A 15,946-nucleotide genomic window follows, 5' to 3' on the forward strand; every position below is an offset into this window, starting at 1 on the left:
GACCACAAAACAGCGGATCCTGAGGAACGTAACAGCACACATTGGGACTGACTCTCCCCCGGTTCCTTCACGCGCGTTCTGTGGAGAAAAATAAAACCGTTCCAGTGTTCATCACTGAAGTGATCGGGCTTAATCAAACCATTTAGTACATCCAGAGGAATGTGAGGACAGGAACACAGGTAAGTCCCTTGTCACTAGCTCAGAATCTAATATACTGACATTCATTAGGGAGCAAACACTGGAACAGAGAGCTTTCAGGACCACGTGTCAGGCAAACATGACCTAAGGGGCACAACCATGAGGAAGGAGCATGGATTATGCAGCGTGTGGCCTTTTACCAAACCCTTCCTGGTGACTCAAAAGGCTTTCTCTACTACTTCCTATTTCTGCTGGTTTTATGAATCCCTGCATACGTAAGTTTCAAGGAAAAGCATTATTTTAGGCATAAGATGGTCAGCGACACCGATCCCCCAGCAGCCCCTGAGAGCCAGACTTTTACTTCTCCACCATCCTCTACAGAAAGGGCAAGGCCCGCCTGGAAGGCAGTTCGGTGAATTGAGACTGTTTTGCTGCTGCCGTGTTGAGATCTATTAACATCGTCAGTGGTTTTCCTGAGCTGTTTTTAATTAATGGTTTATTTCAACCAAAGTGGTGGACGAACAAAAGTAAATACGCAAAGGTTTGAAAACAAATCGGGTTGGAGTGAGGAATTGTGCATTTACTTCTGCACATTTTCAGCTACCAATGACATGCTGTATTTCCTTAGAGTGCAATCTGACAGTTTATCACCTCTTTGAGTTCCTGTGCATCTATTTTATCTCTAGTGATACTACTAACGGGGGGCTTATTTGCACTTGCCGCACATTATGACAAATACATCTATCCACTGACATTTAGGTGACTGCAGACAGATGGAGCTATAAAAAGCTTCAACTGCACCACGCCTCATTGCCTGGGTTAACTTGCACTTTAATGAAGCAGAGGTAGAATTGTGAGGAAGAGGATACCACAATCTGTTAGGTTTCAAAGTTGGAGAAAGCCTCAAAGAAATAGCTAAGATGTGAAGCTTCTTTGTGGAAAGTGTTTATTGAACATCGACTGTATGCACAATGCTGGTCAAGATACTGAACAAAAAACATCAGATGGGATTTTAAGCACAGACGTCACCCTCCAGGAAGAGATTACTTTGTGGAAGAAAAATTATCTCCACACAAAACCATTAAAAGTGAAAAAACAGGATACATGGATATATGCAACGTATGTACTATGTAAATACATTACACATCGATTTAATGCTAAACTGAGAGTGTCAAAGTGGACATCTGTCCTAGCCCAATCAGCCTAAGGCTTCCAGAAGCAAACCAATAGTCTGACAAAGTCAATAGTCTGACAATATCCACTGCTATGAAAGTACCTGCACACGTACTGCACTTGGAGGAAATGTGGAAACTACCAGTTTGGGTGGAAGGGTGAAATTTAAATAAATCAACATTGTGATAGGCTCAGAGCAAGGCAGGGCACTGTGTAAAGGGCTGAACATCAGGTGTGGACGACAGATTGGACCTAGGGTTCTGTGTCCTTGGAAACAGAAGTTGGTATGTTCAGTGCTGTGTTCCCAAACCCTTATTTGAAGCTCTGTCGCTCATTTGCAAGCGAAGGCAACTTTTGTATCAAAGCGAATTACATAAAAGGGAGATATTTCATCTTACTGATATAATTTCAAATAGCAACATTTCTGATAGTCTATGATATTTAGAAAACAAAGTTTCTCAGTGAGTAAGAAAGCAGCAGACACTCGAAGAGAGTTGTTATGACACACTACAGCTGCAGCATGTCCATGGGAGAAATACTGTTTCCTGTTAACTGTGCAGCTGGCTTTATCTGTGCCTCATGAAGGGCAATGCAGATTTATATTTTCTCAGTCTGAGCTAGTTTTTGCTTTCTCGCCCCCATTACAACCTGAAACACACACTGTGCTGCATTTCGTTAGTAATGTTCAGGGCTGTCTCCAAGTTAAGCTATAACTGCAAAGTGCCCTGTATCCCCACCAAGGTCCTAGCACAGTGCCTCCTACATGATGGAGGCTCAAAAATATTCTTTGGACTGAATTTGATTATCAAGAAATAGCAATATTTCAAGTTCACCAAAACGGCACACCAAGCCCAAGCAAAACGAAGATTAGGTCGAGGCACGCGGTAGGTCAGGGAGCTCTTCAACAACCCAAAGACCTCCCCACTTGCAAAACTGAAGGGAGGCCATTCTTCCTCAGCTGGAAGAAACAATCATTTAACGGGATTTCTATACGAATCCATTCAGCAAAGTTGAACCTACAAAAGGAACTCTCGAAGGAAATAGGCGGCTATGACTCGGATTAGCCTGTGAAAATCCTGCTCATGGGAGTTATATACTTTGAAACTGGCATCTTTCAGACCTTGCTCGTTTTATGAATGGGAACAGTAATCAGCCTTTTCTTCTGTCTTATCCTACCCAAGGATAAGAGGGGAGGGGGAGGGGGAGACATTCTTAAAGGTGACTCTTTAAGAGTTAGCTTTAGGCTTGTGGTATTTGAGGCCACTTGGCAGGTTTTATGAGGCAGCTCTAGGACAATGTAACAGCACATAGAGGAAATAAAAATGCTTGCTTCTTTGATAAAGTGTAACTTCAGTTCATTTCTTTGCTACTTAGGCTAAAATGGCCCAAGGCCACTTACTTAAGGAACTTTAATCACTTCCTTCTGCTACTGTTGCTCATGTTGAGAATATAAAGGGCCCAAGCAGGAAAGCTGCTTGGGAATGGGAAATGATCTAGCCAAGAATGTAGGTGACGCAGAGTACACAAGCCCTAGTCTCAGAACACCATAACTTCTCGGTTCTTGTTATAATTTTATGACTTCGGTCAGTTAAAAAAAAAAGTTGAGATTTTCTGTGGGAAATAACCAATTTAAATTATAGAACAGAAGAGGGTATATATATCCTGAATAAATAACACTCTGGAATATAAAACTGAAATCACAAGCCTCTCCGAAGCCAAAGCTCAGGTATCTCAGGATCAGGACACCTATGGTTAATTCTATGCTAAAATACAAAGAGCAACTGGCCAAACCAATCCATGCTGTCACCTAAGGTTCAGTTTGATACGTAAAACACACCACTCAAGGAGCTCCTGATCACATGTTGCAAAATGGACGTAGTGCTGAACCTTCTTCTGGGTAAGAAACCTTCGTTTACCCTTTATATATTAACCTTAGACAAATGTGGAACTTAAGTTGATGGGTGTCGCAAATCTGCATGAATTAAAGACAATTATCAAATCATGTCTTTGTAACTTGAGATGAAACTGATCTTAGATTTCTGTTGACTTTGCAATTAACTTGGCATCTTTCCAATGATCTACATCACTAAAGAGAAACTGTACAAAGCCTACCCTTAACGTCTCAGAAAAGAACACCATTTCTGTTTTGCTATAATGCTCCTGCATCTTGAACAGTATTTAGCATATAGAATGTTAACAAGCTGATACTGCAGAATAAATCACACTGTGCATTACTGAAACAGCCTAAGGAACATTTCATTTTTACTGAAGTCAAAGGTATATTGCTGAAGATGGCATCCTTTAAATGGGAAAGTGAAACGTGTTGTTCCTCTAACCCAGCTCCAAAGTGTTGATAGCAAATCTAATTGAAATATATTCATTTATGAATGGAGAAGAGAGACATCTAGTGGATGGATTGAGAGACTAAACTCAAAAGCCACCCCACTCCTTCCATCTCTTGTTAAATGTCTGAAAAAGTCAGGAATACTAAAACGCTAACGATTGAACAGTCTTCTACTTGGGGTTTAAGAAGCCGTGTTTTTCTCCTTGCGGGGGGTGGGGGGGTGGGGGGGAAGAGTACTTAAAACCATTTAATTCATCCTTCCAGTGCCCTAAGGAATAATGTCTAGAGTTGCAACTTCCATTTTATAAAGGTGAAGAAAGAGAAATAGGAAAAGACAGTACTGCTCAGATCAAATAAACGTACTTCTTTTGAGATGTATCAGTGGCAGGTGAATTCAGACATACAACTCAAATGTAATCCAAACGTGAGCTCATTAGCAGACCCTTGATCCTGAAGTTATTAAAATATACATACATATTAAGGGTTGAACCACTTTTTCAATGGCCTATCTTGCAAGGGATGAAGTTAAAGACAGCTATAAATGGATGTGTAAATAGAATTTTAATTTGGGCCAAATATGTGACCTATTTTTAAAACAGACATCACCCTGCCTGCATCGTATTCTTTTTAATTACTGAATCAAAACAGTGGCAGGATCAAAAATACTATTTCCACAAGTCCTTTTTGATCCAGATCATTTTTCAAGAAATATTTGAGCACTTCCCACATGCCAAGAATTGTATTTCATAACATGATCACAAACTTCACTTTTCCTTGTAGCCTAAAAACGCTTTCCCAGTTTTTAAAACCAGTTGAGGTACTTTCTAATTCGCAAAAATCCAGTTACACCACTAACAAATTTAAATTTCAGCACCAGTGAGAGCGGAAATATGGTACATAAATTTAGCACGAATTTAGAGACACATGGCCAAAATGTGTAAGAGCTCAAATATGCCACTTGGCCTAGATCAGGACAGTTTAAGGTTCCAATGGTTGTTCTGTATCGAAGTGTCCTTTACTTCCTTTCTTTTTAAACATCATTGTCTCATAACGTCCAATTCGGCCTCGAATAGACTTGCTGAGTGTTAGGCTCCTGCTATTCATTCAGCCCTTCAGCCTGGTAACTACGGGCATCATGTGTAACTTGGTAGACATATATTTAGGTCATTTGATACCTCCCTCTCGTCAGCAGCATCTAGCACAATAATGCTGGTATAAGCTCTCCCAACAGGATGGGTCTGAGAGGCTAAGCAATGCTGCCAAATAAATTTTGAAAAAAAAAATTAATAAACCATATGCTGTTCAGTATAAACAAAACATAAAAACAATCATCACCAATGAGTCCTATTCAGCCACTAAGTACTTAAGTGGCCTCACATAGTGTGTTCCCTCATCTGTAAAATGTGAGTTGAACAAGACCAAACTCTGAAAATTCCAGTGTTACTGATGTCCATCGTGTGCGTGTGTGATCTCAACCTTAAAGGATCGATTTTCAAGTCTCTCAGTGTCTGAGGGTGGCAAACATCTTCCCATCTTATGCCCCACTCTTCAAACCTGTCCACATTCACAACATGCTGACCCTCCCCAGCTACTAACTGTCACACAGGCCGTTGCTTCCATAACCAAAACATCTTCCCCACCTATTCTCCATCTACCAAAATCTTACTCTTCTTTTAAGGTCTCAGGAAAGACCAGTAGTAATACAGTAGAAACTGCCCTGTGAAGTACTTCCATCATCTCATGAATGTACATGACATCCCAGCTGAGCATTATGGCACCAAAACACAAGTCTCAGATTTTCTTATTGCCCAGCCCTCTAAACAGTGGATTCTTAAGCATTTGCTTGGGAAAGATACCATGTACGTCCAATAAGAGAAAGAATGTATGGTTCTAATTCCAGTATCAACTTTCTAATAAACCTCCAAGAGATTAACAATCTACCACAACACTGACTCTTATTCATTGAAAATGGAGGCAATTTTGAAGTCATCACCTCTAAATTAACTGGTTTAAAATGGGATTTGGACAAAAGAATCAAAATTGATCAATAAAAAACCAGAGCTAGGAATCAGTAGTGTTTCTACTGTTGACACTGAATGTTACAAAACATTTCAGGGCATTTCAATTAGCCTTGTACAATGCTATGATTTAGAGACATTGGCCATTTATTTACACCATGGAGATTTCAAAATGATCAAAGACCTAGTTAAGGAATTATTGAAGACCTACTTCAGAAAATGTACGATCACTTAAATAATTCCCCACTGTTTTATGTAAAATTTAACTGTTTTGTTTTTAAGGCAAAAATTCAGCCTTAGTTTTCTGATATAGATAATTTTAAAGGAAAAAAGTTGTATACTCAAGTAATTCAAAGCTTTAATTTCAAAGTGAAAAATGGATTTTATTCACTCATCTATCGAACACATTTACCTAACCACTACAATGTGCCAGGAAATATGTAAGGCACTAAAAATACCAAATGAATCAGACAGACCCTACTGTGCAATTACTTTGACTATTATTGGGTAACATTTATCAAAAATAATTTCAGGCACACACAAAATAATAATTTTAAACCGTAGCCACATTTTATAACTTTCACCTTTACCTAGCTGAGTTACTTTTTCCTAAAAACCAGTATTACCACCACCACCATCTTTATGAAAAGAAATTCTAAGCTAGGATGATGTCTCTTAAAACTCTGGGCAAAATATTCCTCATTCCTCTGAGAGCATCTGTACTAATGCATTAGCGTCTAAGCTCAGGACATAATGTTGTATTCATGTTCATGCAGTGCTTGAACCATAGTATGTAGTCAAGAAACGCCTCTGGGATTAGAAGCCCCAGACTTGATGCACTATATAGGTAATATAAATGAGTTGTAGTGTTTGAATAAAACTGAAACTATTTTGACTCAGCATTTTAGTTTTAATGTAATATATAGAAGTCACCAAAAGTGAAGGAACACTGGAAAACAGTAAAGAATAATTATTTGCTAAATCAAAATAACAGAAAAATACCTTTCTTCTTCCTAATTTTTAATTTCCTTATTTTCTTCTTTCAGGTTTTTTCCCCCAAGTTGCCATTTTTTCTAAATCATTCATTTCCATTTTTTCTTTTTTTTTTTTCTGTTCCTGTGACCACTGGAGCAATGTTAATGCAATTCTGAATTCCAGTAGGTGTTATTTCATTTCAACTCCAGGTCCCAAATGCATCAGTTAAACTGGATTATAGCATGGAGAATACCAAAGACAACCACAGATTTTAACTTGTTTTTGTTAAGATTTTATCAGGACCAAGCAGGTTATAAAGAACGTTTCAGTATGCTGAAAAACAAATTATGTGGAAGAGGGATGAACATGTTACAGTATTAAGGAGTTATTAACAATGAGTAACAGAAATCCTTTTCCACTGAAGTCTAAAAACTTTCCATACTCACAAGCAGAATCTAGACATTCTTGCTTAAGGTCAATTTAGGTGTGGTATGGACCTAATTACAAAAATAAAGTACTTATTTTCAGAACTTGCTGTGAAAGTCCTTTATAACTTCTCGCCAACAACTCTGTCCTTGGTCAACTATACAGACTAAGTGGTATTACACAGAAATATGTTCTAAAACACAGGATTCCAATGTGAATGGGAGAATGTTTCACCCCTAGAGTTTGCACATATTTTGGTTTGTGAGTATGTTAGCTAATATATTTAGCGCCCATTTAACCTAAGTTGGGATTCTGGGTGCTAACAGTTAAAAGATGAGACTGCATAGGGCCATCTAAGGTACTCAAGTCTATTGATGATGAATTATAAAACAACAGGGAGTACAGGGTCACAGGAGTCAGAGCTGGGCTGGCAAGAAAATCAGAAATACACTGGACTTTATTACTGACAGATCAGTCCAGCATTTAAAGAAACAACAGCACTCTCTACAATGATACAAATAAGCTTTTTACATGACAAATAATTTCCTCAATATTGTTACAAGTACTCTGGTACCACCTTTAGGGTTATCTGAAAGAATAAAGTTTCTATTTATATAGATATATTCTCTAGGACTTCTCTAGAAATTAAGAATAAAGAACATAATAGCCTATTATCCCTATAGTTCATTTTATTATTTCTGAAGATACTTCTAGAAACTGCAGGAACAATTTATTTCCATCTGTTAAAGTTGGTTTGGTATTGAGGGACCCAAATGAAGAGGGTGATAACTTGCAGTCTACACCATTTACTAATGTTTAAGGGTGAAGCTGTACTTACTAAAGAGAAGGCATCAAGTTAGATAGCCATCATCTCTTTTACTTCTGTCCATTAATATTTCCCAATTGATCAAAGCCCTGCCTATCAGAAAGGAGACCTTTGATAACATCTTTACTACCACAAATGAATTAATTCAAAAGGCTAGGTTATATTCTCACAACTCATAAAAACTGCACTGTTAAATCCAGGTAACACTACTATGTTTATATTATAAATTGAATTCAGGTCCAGAAAGTTCAAACAATATGTCCATGATTATACAAATATATTTTTCATGTTTTAACAATAACAACAAAAAAAGTTGGAGGAATTGTATTATCAATTTGTAGAACCAGAATAAAATTTCAACCTCTGGCCTCAGTCTAGTGTTCTTCCAATGTAGCACGCTCATGCAGTCTGACATCAAATCAGTGTTACAGATTTTAATTCACTTGGCCAACCTCTACACATATATAACCAAAGGCGCTATATAGAGAAGAAATGATATATAATGACAGGAGAGATGTAAAGAAATAAATAGCACTTTCTATCACATTATACATCCGGAAACATACAGGAAAGTTTAGAGTCTTCCTGTTTCCCCAAATAAGTTTAAGCTTAAAGCAAAATTTCTGACCTTCACATTTTCATATCAAATAGTTAAGAACATCTTTATTAAAGTACGCATGAGACTATAATCTGCAGCTTTGTAAACATGTCTTTCAAGCTTGCTTATTTACTATTCAACCATCCTAGATGGAAAAGACATTTATGACAATACTAATACTACTTTCTTGGGCCCGGAGGATGAATTCTTCAATGCTTATCAATTTAGTTCTGTATCAAAAGATCTTTGAGGGCTTCCCTGGTGGCACAGTGGTTGAGAGTCCGCCTGCCCATGCAGGGGACATGGGTTCGTGCCCCGGTCCAGGAAGATCCCACATACCGCAGAGCGGCTGGGCCCGTGAGCCATGGCCGCTGCGCCTGCGCGTTCAGAGCCTGTGCTCCACAACGGGAGAGGCCACAACAGTGAGAGGCCCGCGTACCGCAAAAAAAAAAAAAAAAAAAAAGATCTTTGAAAAAGCAAAGTGCAAAACAGCATACATAGTAAGCTCCTATTTGTGTTAAATAAGGGAGCTATAGTCATTTCTATATGCACAGAAAATTACAAGGACACGTAAGACATTCTAACAGTGTAATGATAAGAAAATGAGACAGGCTAGTGTAGGAAAGAAATCTACTTTCACTATGTACTCTTTGGTACTGTTCGGACAGATTTTTTTACAACATTCATGAAATACTTTTTCAAGTAAAAGAAGACCTGTGGCCCTGATACTATCACCAGTACAAGACACACAGTATGTTCCTGACTCCCCCACTCAAAGGGTTAAGAGTCACATAAATGATTAATATAATTTTAGATGTCCAGATTCACTCTAAATAACAACTAAAGTTTATTCCCCAATTCTATCTTTATATTAAAAACAAACACAGGGCTTCCCTGGTGGCGCAGTGGTTGAGAGTCCGCCTGCCGATGCAGGGGACACGGGTTCGTGCCCCTATCCCGGAAGATCCCACATGCCGCGGAGCGGCTGGGCCCGCGAGCCATGGCCGCGGAGCCTGTGTGTCCGGAGCCTGTGCTCCGCAACGGGAGAGGCCACAGCAGTGAGAGGCCCGCGTACAGCAAAAAAAAAAAAAAAAAAAAAAAAAAAACAAACACAATTAAATTGTTCTTCAACTTTTGGACAGAGGTATATATATTAACCCTGTGTGTTATTTTCACGGATAATGAAGTTCAAGTGCTCACTGGTATTACTGCTTAAATTCTAAAAGCCTATAAAACATCTCCCATTTTAGTCTTCTATAAATAACGTAAAATTTCAAGTTCATAAGAAATTTTCTACCATATACATTATAGAGATTTCAATGAATCCTACTATCTCAACAGAAATAAAAAAGTATGTAAATATATAAACACAAAGTAGAATGACACTGCTTCTAAAAAAAAAACAGAAAAGGTAATTCAGTTTTAATTTATTTTCATCACTTGTTCTTCATGATCCAGATATTTTAAAATGCAATGAAAATTAACTTTCCATGATATGTCAGGGACTGGCACTAAAAAAACTTTCAGACTGCAAATGAGTTATACAAATGAAAATATCAAATGGAGATCCAGTTATCAAAATGAAAGCACTCAACATATTAAAAGTTCACAATTATTTGTTTAGAGCACATAAAAAAGTCAGCTTGCTAACCAACTGTTGTGATTTTTAAAGAACTACTGCAGAGGTTTGAAGAAAATAGATTTATTAGTTAACTTATAAAGAGATTAAAGAGCTTGAAACAAGTATTAAAAAGAAATTTGTGCCTTTATTAGAATGGTGTTAGGCTTTAAATATACCAATTTGGGTAATCAAATTATTCATTTTTTAATAAGAAATGACACTGCAGAACTGCAATACTGGTCCAACAGTCTTGTCTTTACTTTTCCTTTAAAGTGAGAAACAGAATGCGAGTAATCAGAAAGCACTAGCAGGCATCAGTTAATCCAAGATACTAGCTTCTTAGTTCCAAAAGCACTTGCAAAGAAAACCATTGGGGGCATAGGGTACGGAAGCACTTCCTAATAACTGGAATCCCATGAGTGTGTGTGTATGCCAAGTCTCACAGGCTATTTTTTGTATTTATCCTTTACTTGGTCACTTTTTTTCCCTCAAATACTAGTTTTTCTTTGACTTTTTTCCCTCAAAGTATAAAAAGTATGAAATATAAACAAGCTCTTGCATTGCACACTTCAGAGTGTACAATTCAAGCATTATAGAGCTATCTACATACCGATAAATCCCATCAAATCTTGGATAATTCAATAATATACAAAATAGCAGGGCACAGAAAGAACTAAAACCCACTTCTTTTTGTTGCACGTAAGATTCAAATATTCAATCTAAAGAAAAACACTTAATCATTTTGGCTCTCCTCTACATTCGCATGTTGATATACTTATTAAAATATTCCTGTATAATTATGTTTGGTCTTATTATTTCAAGTCAGGTTTACAACCTCAAAACCAGCCATCCAGACAAAACAGGTAATCCGAAAGATTATTTCTTCCCCACCTCCCTAACCCCAATAACTATGAAGCCAATTTTACGACATGACTCCAAACACTGGATTGTGACGACAAATGCTAGGTCCAATTTCTTCATAATCCTTTTTGGTGTGGCATACTTGGTAGAACTCAGGCTGCAAATAAAAGCATATATTTTTGTAAAGGTCAAAAATTTACCACTTTTCCACATGCTTTAAAACAGATTTGTTAAATCTACAATGTTTATTATCAGTCCATTCATGGTACTTGAACAAAGCTTAGAAATTGTATCAACGATGACTCAAAATCAGCTTTAAGTCTATAACCAAAACTGAAAAGGAGCATTTAACTCGAGTCCCTCCATCCCCCTCCTCAACACCTGTTTCTCCTGGGATCTTGAAATTCTGAGGAATGGAAGGTTGAATCTCAAATGTTCAGACCATTCTGTTGAGGCTTTCTCACATTGTACAGTGAATCAAGAAAAGCAGCAGCATTAATCTAAATTACAGATAAACTACTCCTAGTCATGCTACAAAAACTTCTGGATTAACCTGTTTTCCTCACTCGTGGTCTGGTATGGACAGACTGTTCCATGCTCTGTCATCCTATTTCTCAAAGGGCAAAGTGTTTTTTTTTCTTTTTTATATCTTTATTGGAGTATAATTGCTTTACAATGGTGTGTTACTTTCTGCTGTATAACAAAGTGAATCAGCTATACATATACATATATCCCCATATCTCCTCCCTCTTGAGCCTCCCTCCCACCCTCCCTTTCCCACCCCTCTAGGTAGTCACAAAGCACCGAGCTGATCTCCCTGTGCTATGCAGCAGCTTCCCACTAGCCATCCATTTTACATTTGGTAGTGTATATATGTCCATGCCACTCTCTCATTTCACCTCACCTTCCCCTTCCCCCTCTGTGTCCTCAAGTCTGTTCTCTACTTTTGCATCTTTATTCTTGCTTTTTGCCACTAGGTTCATCAGTACCATTTTTTTTAGATTCCATATATGTGCGTTAGCATCTGGTATTTGTTTTTCTCTTTTCTGACTTATTTTGCTCTGTATGACAGACTCTAGGTCCATCCACCTCATTACAAATAACTCAGTTTTGTTCCCTTTTATGGCTGAGTAATATTCCATGGTATATATGTGCCACATCTTCTTTATCCATTCATCTGTCAGTGGACATTTAGGTTGCTTCCATGTCCTGGCTATTGTAAATAGTGCTGCAATGAACACTGTGGTACATGTGTCCTTTTGAATTACGGTTCTCTCAGGGTATATGCCCAGTAGTGGGATTGCTGGGTCACATGGTAGCTCTATTTTTAGTTTTTTAAGGAACGTCCATACTGTTCTCCATAGTGGCTGTATCACTTTACATTCCCACCAGCAGTGCAGGAGCGTTCTCAAAGGGCAAAGTTACACACTCAACTAGGTTATACGGCACAACTGAAGACAATTCAAATTAAGGAAGAAAATAACTTTCACCTCTTATTTTTAAATGGTTTTCAATCCAAGGTTGTATAGTTTTCAATAATTCAGATAAAAGTTCTTACATTTTATTTAATACTACATGATAAAGCACCATTATTTAGTAGGCTAACTAACAATGTTAAAATATCTTTTAAAGGGGTTTTTAGATGTTTTAGTTTGGGGAGAGGGATCTTAGTAATTCCCTTTATTCAGTTTAGAACATAATACTTCCTATGTGATGAAACATAACTCTTAATGCTTTTAAATATTTGCACAGAAAAAACAATGACCTTCTGATATCTGTATTACCACAGGGTTAAAAGATTTTTCCCTACAGATAAATTTTAAAACTTTAAAGGCTCACTCTAAACAAACAAACAAACAAACAAACCAAAAAAATCAAAAAATAAATCCAAATGAATTCCACTTTTTAAAATACTGTGTACGGACTTCCCTGGTGGCGCAGTGGTTGAGAGTCCGCCTGCCGATGCAGGGGACACGGGTTCGTGCCCCGGTCCGGGAGGATCCCACATGCCGTGGAGCGGCTGGGCCTGTGAGCCATGGCCGCTGGGCCTGCGCATCCGGAGCCTGTGCTCCACAACGAGAGAGGCCACAGCAGTGAGAGGCCCGCGTAACGCAAAAATAATAATAATAATAAAAAAAATAAAAAATAAAATACTGTGTACATTTCTATTCAATAACTTCCCAGTACAATATTATATAAAAATTTAAGAATTCCTCTTGTTCTTTTAAATTTATATAGGTACTGATAAATTCTTTTATCTTAAAAAAAAATCAAATTTTGGGCTTCCCTGGTGGCGCAGTGGTTGAGAATCTGCCTGCCAATGCAGGGGACACGGGTTCGTGCCCCAGTCCAGGAAGATCCCACATGCTGCGGAGCAACTAGGCCCGTGAGCCACAACTACTGAGCCTGCACGTCTGGAGCTTGTGCTCCGCAACGAGAGGCTGTGATAGTGAGAGGCCCGCTCACCGCGATGAAGAGTGGTCCCCACCTGCCACAACTAGGGGAAGCCCTCGCACAGAAACGAAGACCCAACACAGCAAAAATAAATTAATTAATTAATAAACTCCTACTCCCCAACATCTTCTTTAAAAAAAAAAAAAAAATCAAATTTTAAAGTAAGCTTCATCTCACTTACTGTGGAAGCCAGCATGGATCCTCCAAACCAAACCGCATATCGCTGCATATGGTGTGTAATGACTTGTACATCAATAGGTTTTGGCTATAAAAGACATAGTAAGATCAGTTCAATGGTAAATTCATACAACAATTTCTGTATCATTTAACCTTAGATGTACATACTCAAAAATAAGTAAATAAAACTTTAAAAGATGCAGGGGGAGGGGTACACACGGCAAAACAGAATACAACAAAAACAAATTAAGCTAATTTTATTATTTTTTAAAAAACATAACCACACTGAAGTGAGGGAAAGGAACTAACCCAGGTAACCTGTGAACACAATATTATGGCTATGTCCTCAGGCTTAAGTTAAAAACTAAGCAAACACTGAACTCCAGTTAGTGGGTCTATTTCTCACAGTGGTAATGGATTAGTAATTCTGAAACTACTATATATGTATTCCAGGACTGAGCACAAACAAATGTATTATAGAAAACAGAAGCCAGGTTTCTTACTGTCAGGGAAGAACATTACAAATATGGGAAGGTAGAAGGCTATAATGAACCTTATGGTGTTCTGAAACTTGCATTATCAGTATGAATCCATAGTTTTTAATTTATATAGAGCCAACTAGATATAGATGGATACTCACACGCATCCTAGCTATGACTGCCAAAAAGGCCTAGAAGCAGTGACCCCTCAGTAGCAATGAATATACCTAGTGTCCAAATTTTGGTTTCTTTTTTTTTTTAATTGAAGTACAGTTGATTTACAATATTGTGTTAGTTTCAGGTGTACAGCAAAGTGATTCATATATATATTTTTTCAGATTATTTTCCATTAGAGGTTATTATAAGATATTGAATATAGTTCCCCATGCTATACAGTAAATCCTTTTTGCTTATCTATTTTATGTATAGCATAAAACTTTGTTTCTTAATAGCATTCTCCACTAAAAGGAACAAGGGTGCGTTGAAACAAAATGGCTGATTACAAGACTAGAGAAGAGAAAGTACAAGATGAACCTGCAGTATCTTGCTGTTCCAGAAAGTAAGGAAGTACCTGAAGAATACTGGGGCCACAACAAAAGGAACAAAAACCACCTTTGAATGATTCCTACTGGCCAAATCTGAGAAAATTTGAGCATCAAAATTAATAATAGTATAATGATATGTTGAGATTGTATCACAATGGTATTAATAATACAGCCTATAGAATAACTGAGAAATCACGAGTTCATAGATATTACTTAATGAATGAATGAACGAGGTGGAAGGAAATACTCTTCCTTACAGTAAAATGAGACTATAAAACCTAGAAGAAATGACAGAATTTGCAAAATACCATTTGGCTGCTACCACAGTAATAACTATTTTAGGAAAGAAAAATGGATATTAAAACCAGTGGGTGAGAGTTTGATGAAAATCAGGATAGTTACATAGTCTGAAAGTATCTCCCCATAAGATTCTTATTAAATATAAAGGAAAAAATAACTTTATAATAGAGGAACCTGACAGACACTTAACCAGGTGATCAAAGTTAGCATATGGGACAAATCATATCATGTGTCTAGTGATACAATACACTAAAAAGAATACAACATCACTTCTGCGGTATTACTGCCAAAAATGCAAAATCTGAACCTAATCATAACGAAACATCAGACAACCCCAAACTGAGAAAGATTCTGCAAAATAAGTTGCCTGTACTCTTCAAAAATAAAGGTTATAAAAGATAAAAAACACAAGTACTTTTTCCAGATTCAAGGGAAATGATACCTAATTCAAACATGTGATCCTGGATTGAATCCTAGACCAGGAAAAAAATTAATGTATTTTTCTCCTTTTGCTATACAGAACAATAATGGGAGAAATTTGAATCAGGTCTGTAACTAGATAAAATATTGTGTATCAAGGTTAATTTTGTTGATAACTGTAATGGTCTATTTTTAGGAAATATACGCTAGAATATTTAGGGTTAATGGGCCATCATATCTGCAACTCATTCTCAAATAGTTCAGTAAAAGGTATATGTGTGTATTTGCATATAGACATATATTTATAAAAACAGAATAATAACACTAGTATAAAATGCTAAAATTTGGGGAATCTAGGAGAACAACGTATAGGAATCTTCTACTAGATTTTACCAAGTTTTTTAAAGCATGAAATTATGTCAAAATAAAACATTTTTAAACTGACATGCCACAAAAAGATCTGGCTTTTTTTGTTTAAAAAAAAGCTGTTTGGCTGCCATTTAAAATTGGATTGACAAGAAATAAAGCCAGATTTAAATACAAATACATAAGGATGTTATGAAGATCTATACAAATGACCACTGAGTGAAA

At 37.2% G+C, this 15,946-nt stretch overlaps 1 protein-coding gene across 3 annotated transcripts in view; it reads right to left on the reverse strand.

The window, feature by feature from the left end:
• Positions 1–9,909: 9,909 nt before the first annotated feature.
• Positions 9,910–15,946, reverse strand: part of ACTR3 (actin related protein 3) — a 59,085-nt gene continuing 53,048 nt past the window's right edge. For all 3 annotated transcript variants that reach the window (XM_081242209.1, XM_081242210.1, XM_081242211.1), the window contains 2 exons: positions 13,616–13,699; positions 9,910–11,137 (listed from right to left, as the gene is read on the reverse strand). In XM_081242209.1, coding sequence (XP_081098335.1) covers positions 11,042–11,137; positions 13,616–13,699 — 180 coding nt within the window. In that variant the 3' untranslated portion in view covers positions 9,910–11,041. The remainder of the gene's footprint in view (positions 11,138–13,615; positions 13,700–15,946) is intronic.

Source organism: Mesoplodon bidens (assembly GCF_964165515.1).
Source record: "Mesoplodon bidens genome assembly, chromosome: 8".
NCBI lineage: Eukaryota > Metazoa > Chordata > Mammalia > Artiodactyla > Ziphiidae > Mesoplodon > Mesoplodon bidens.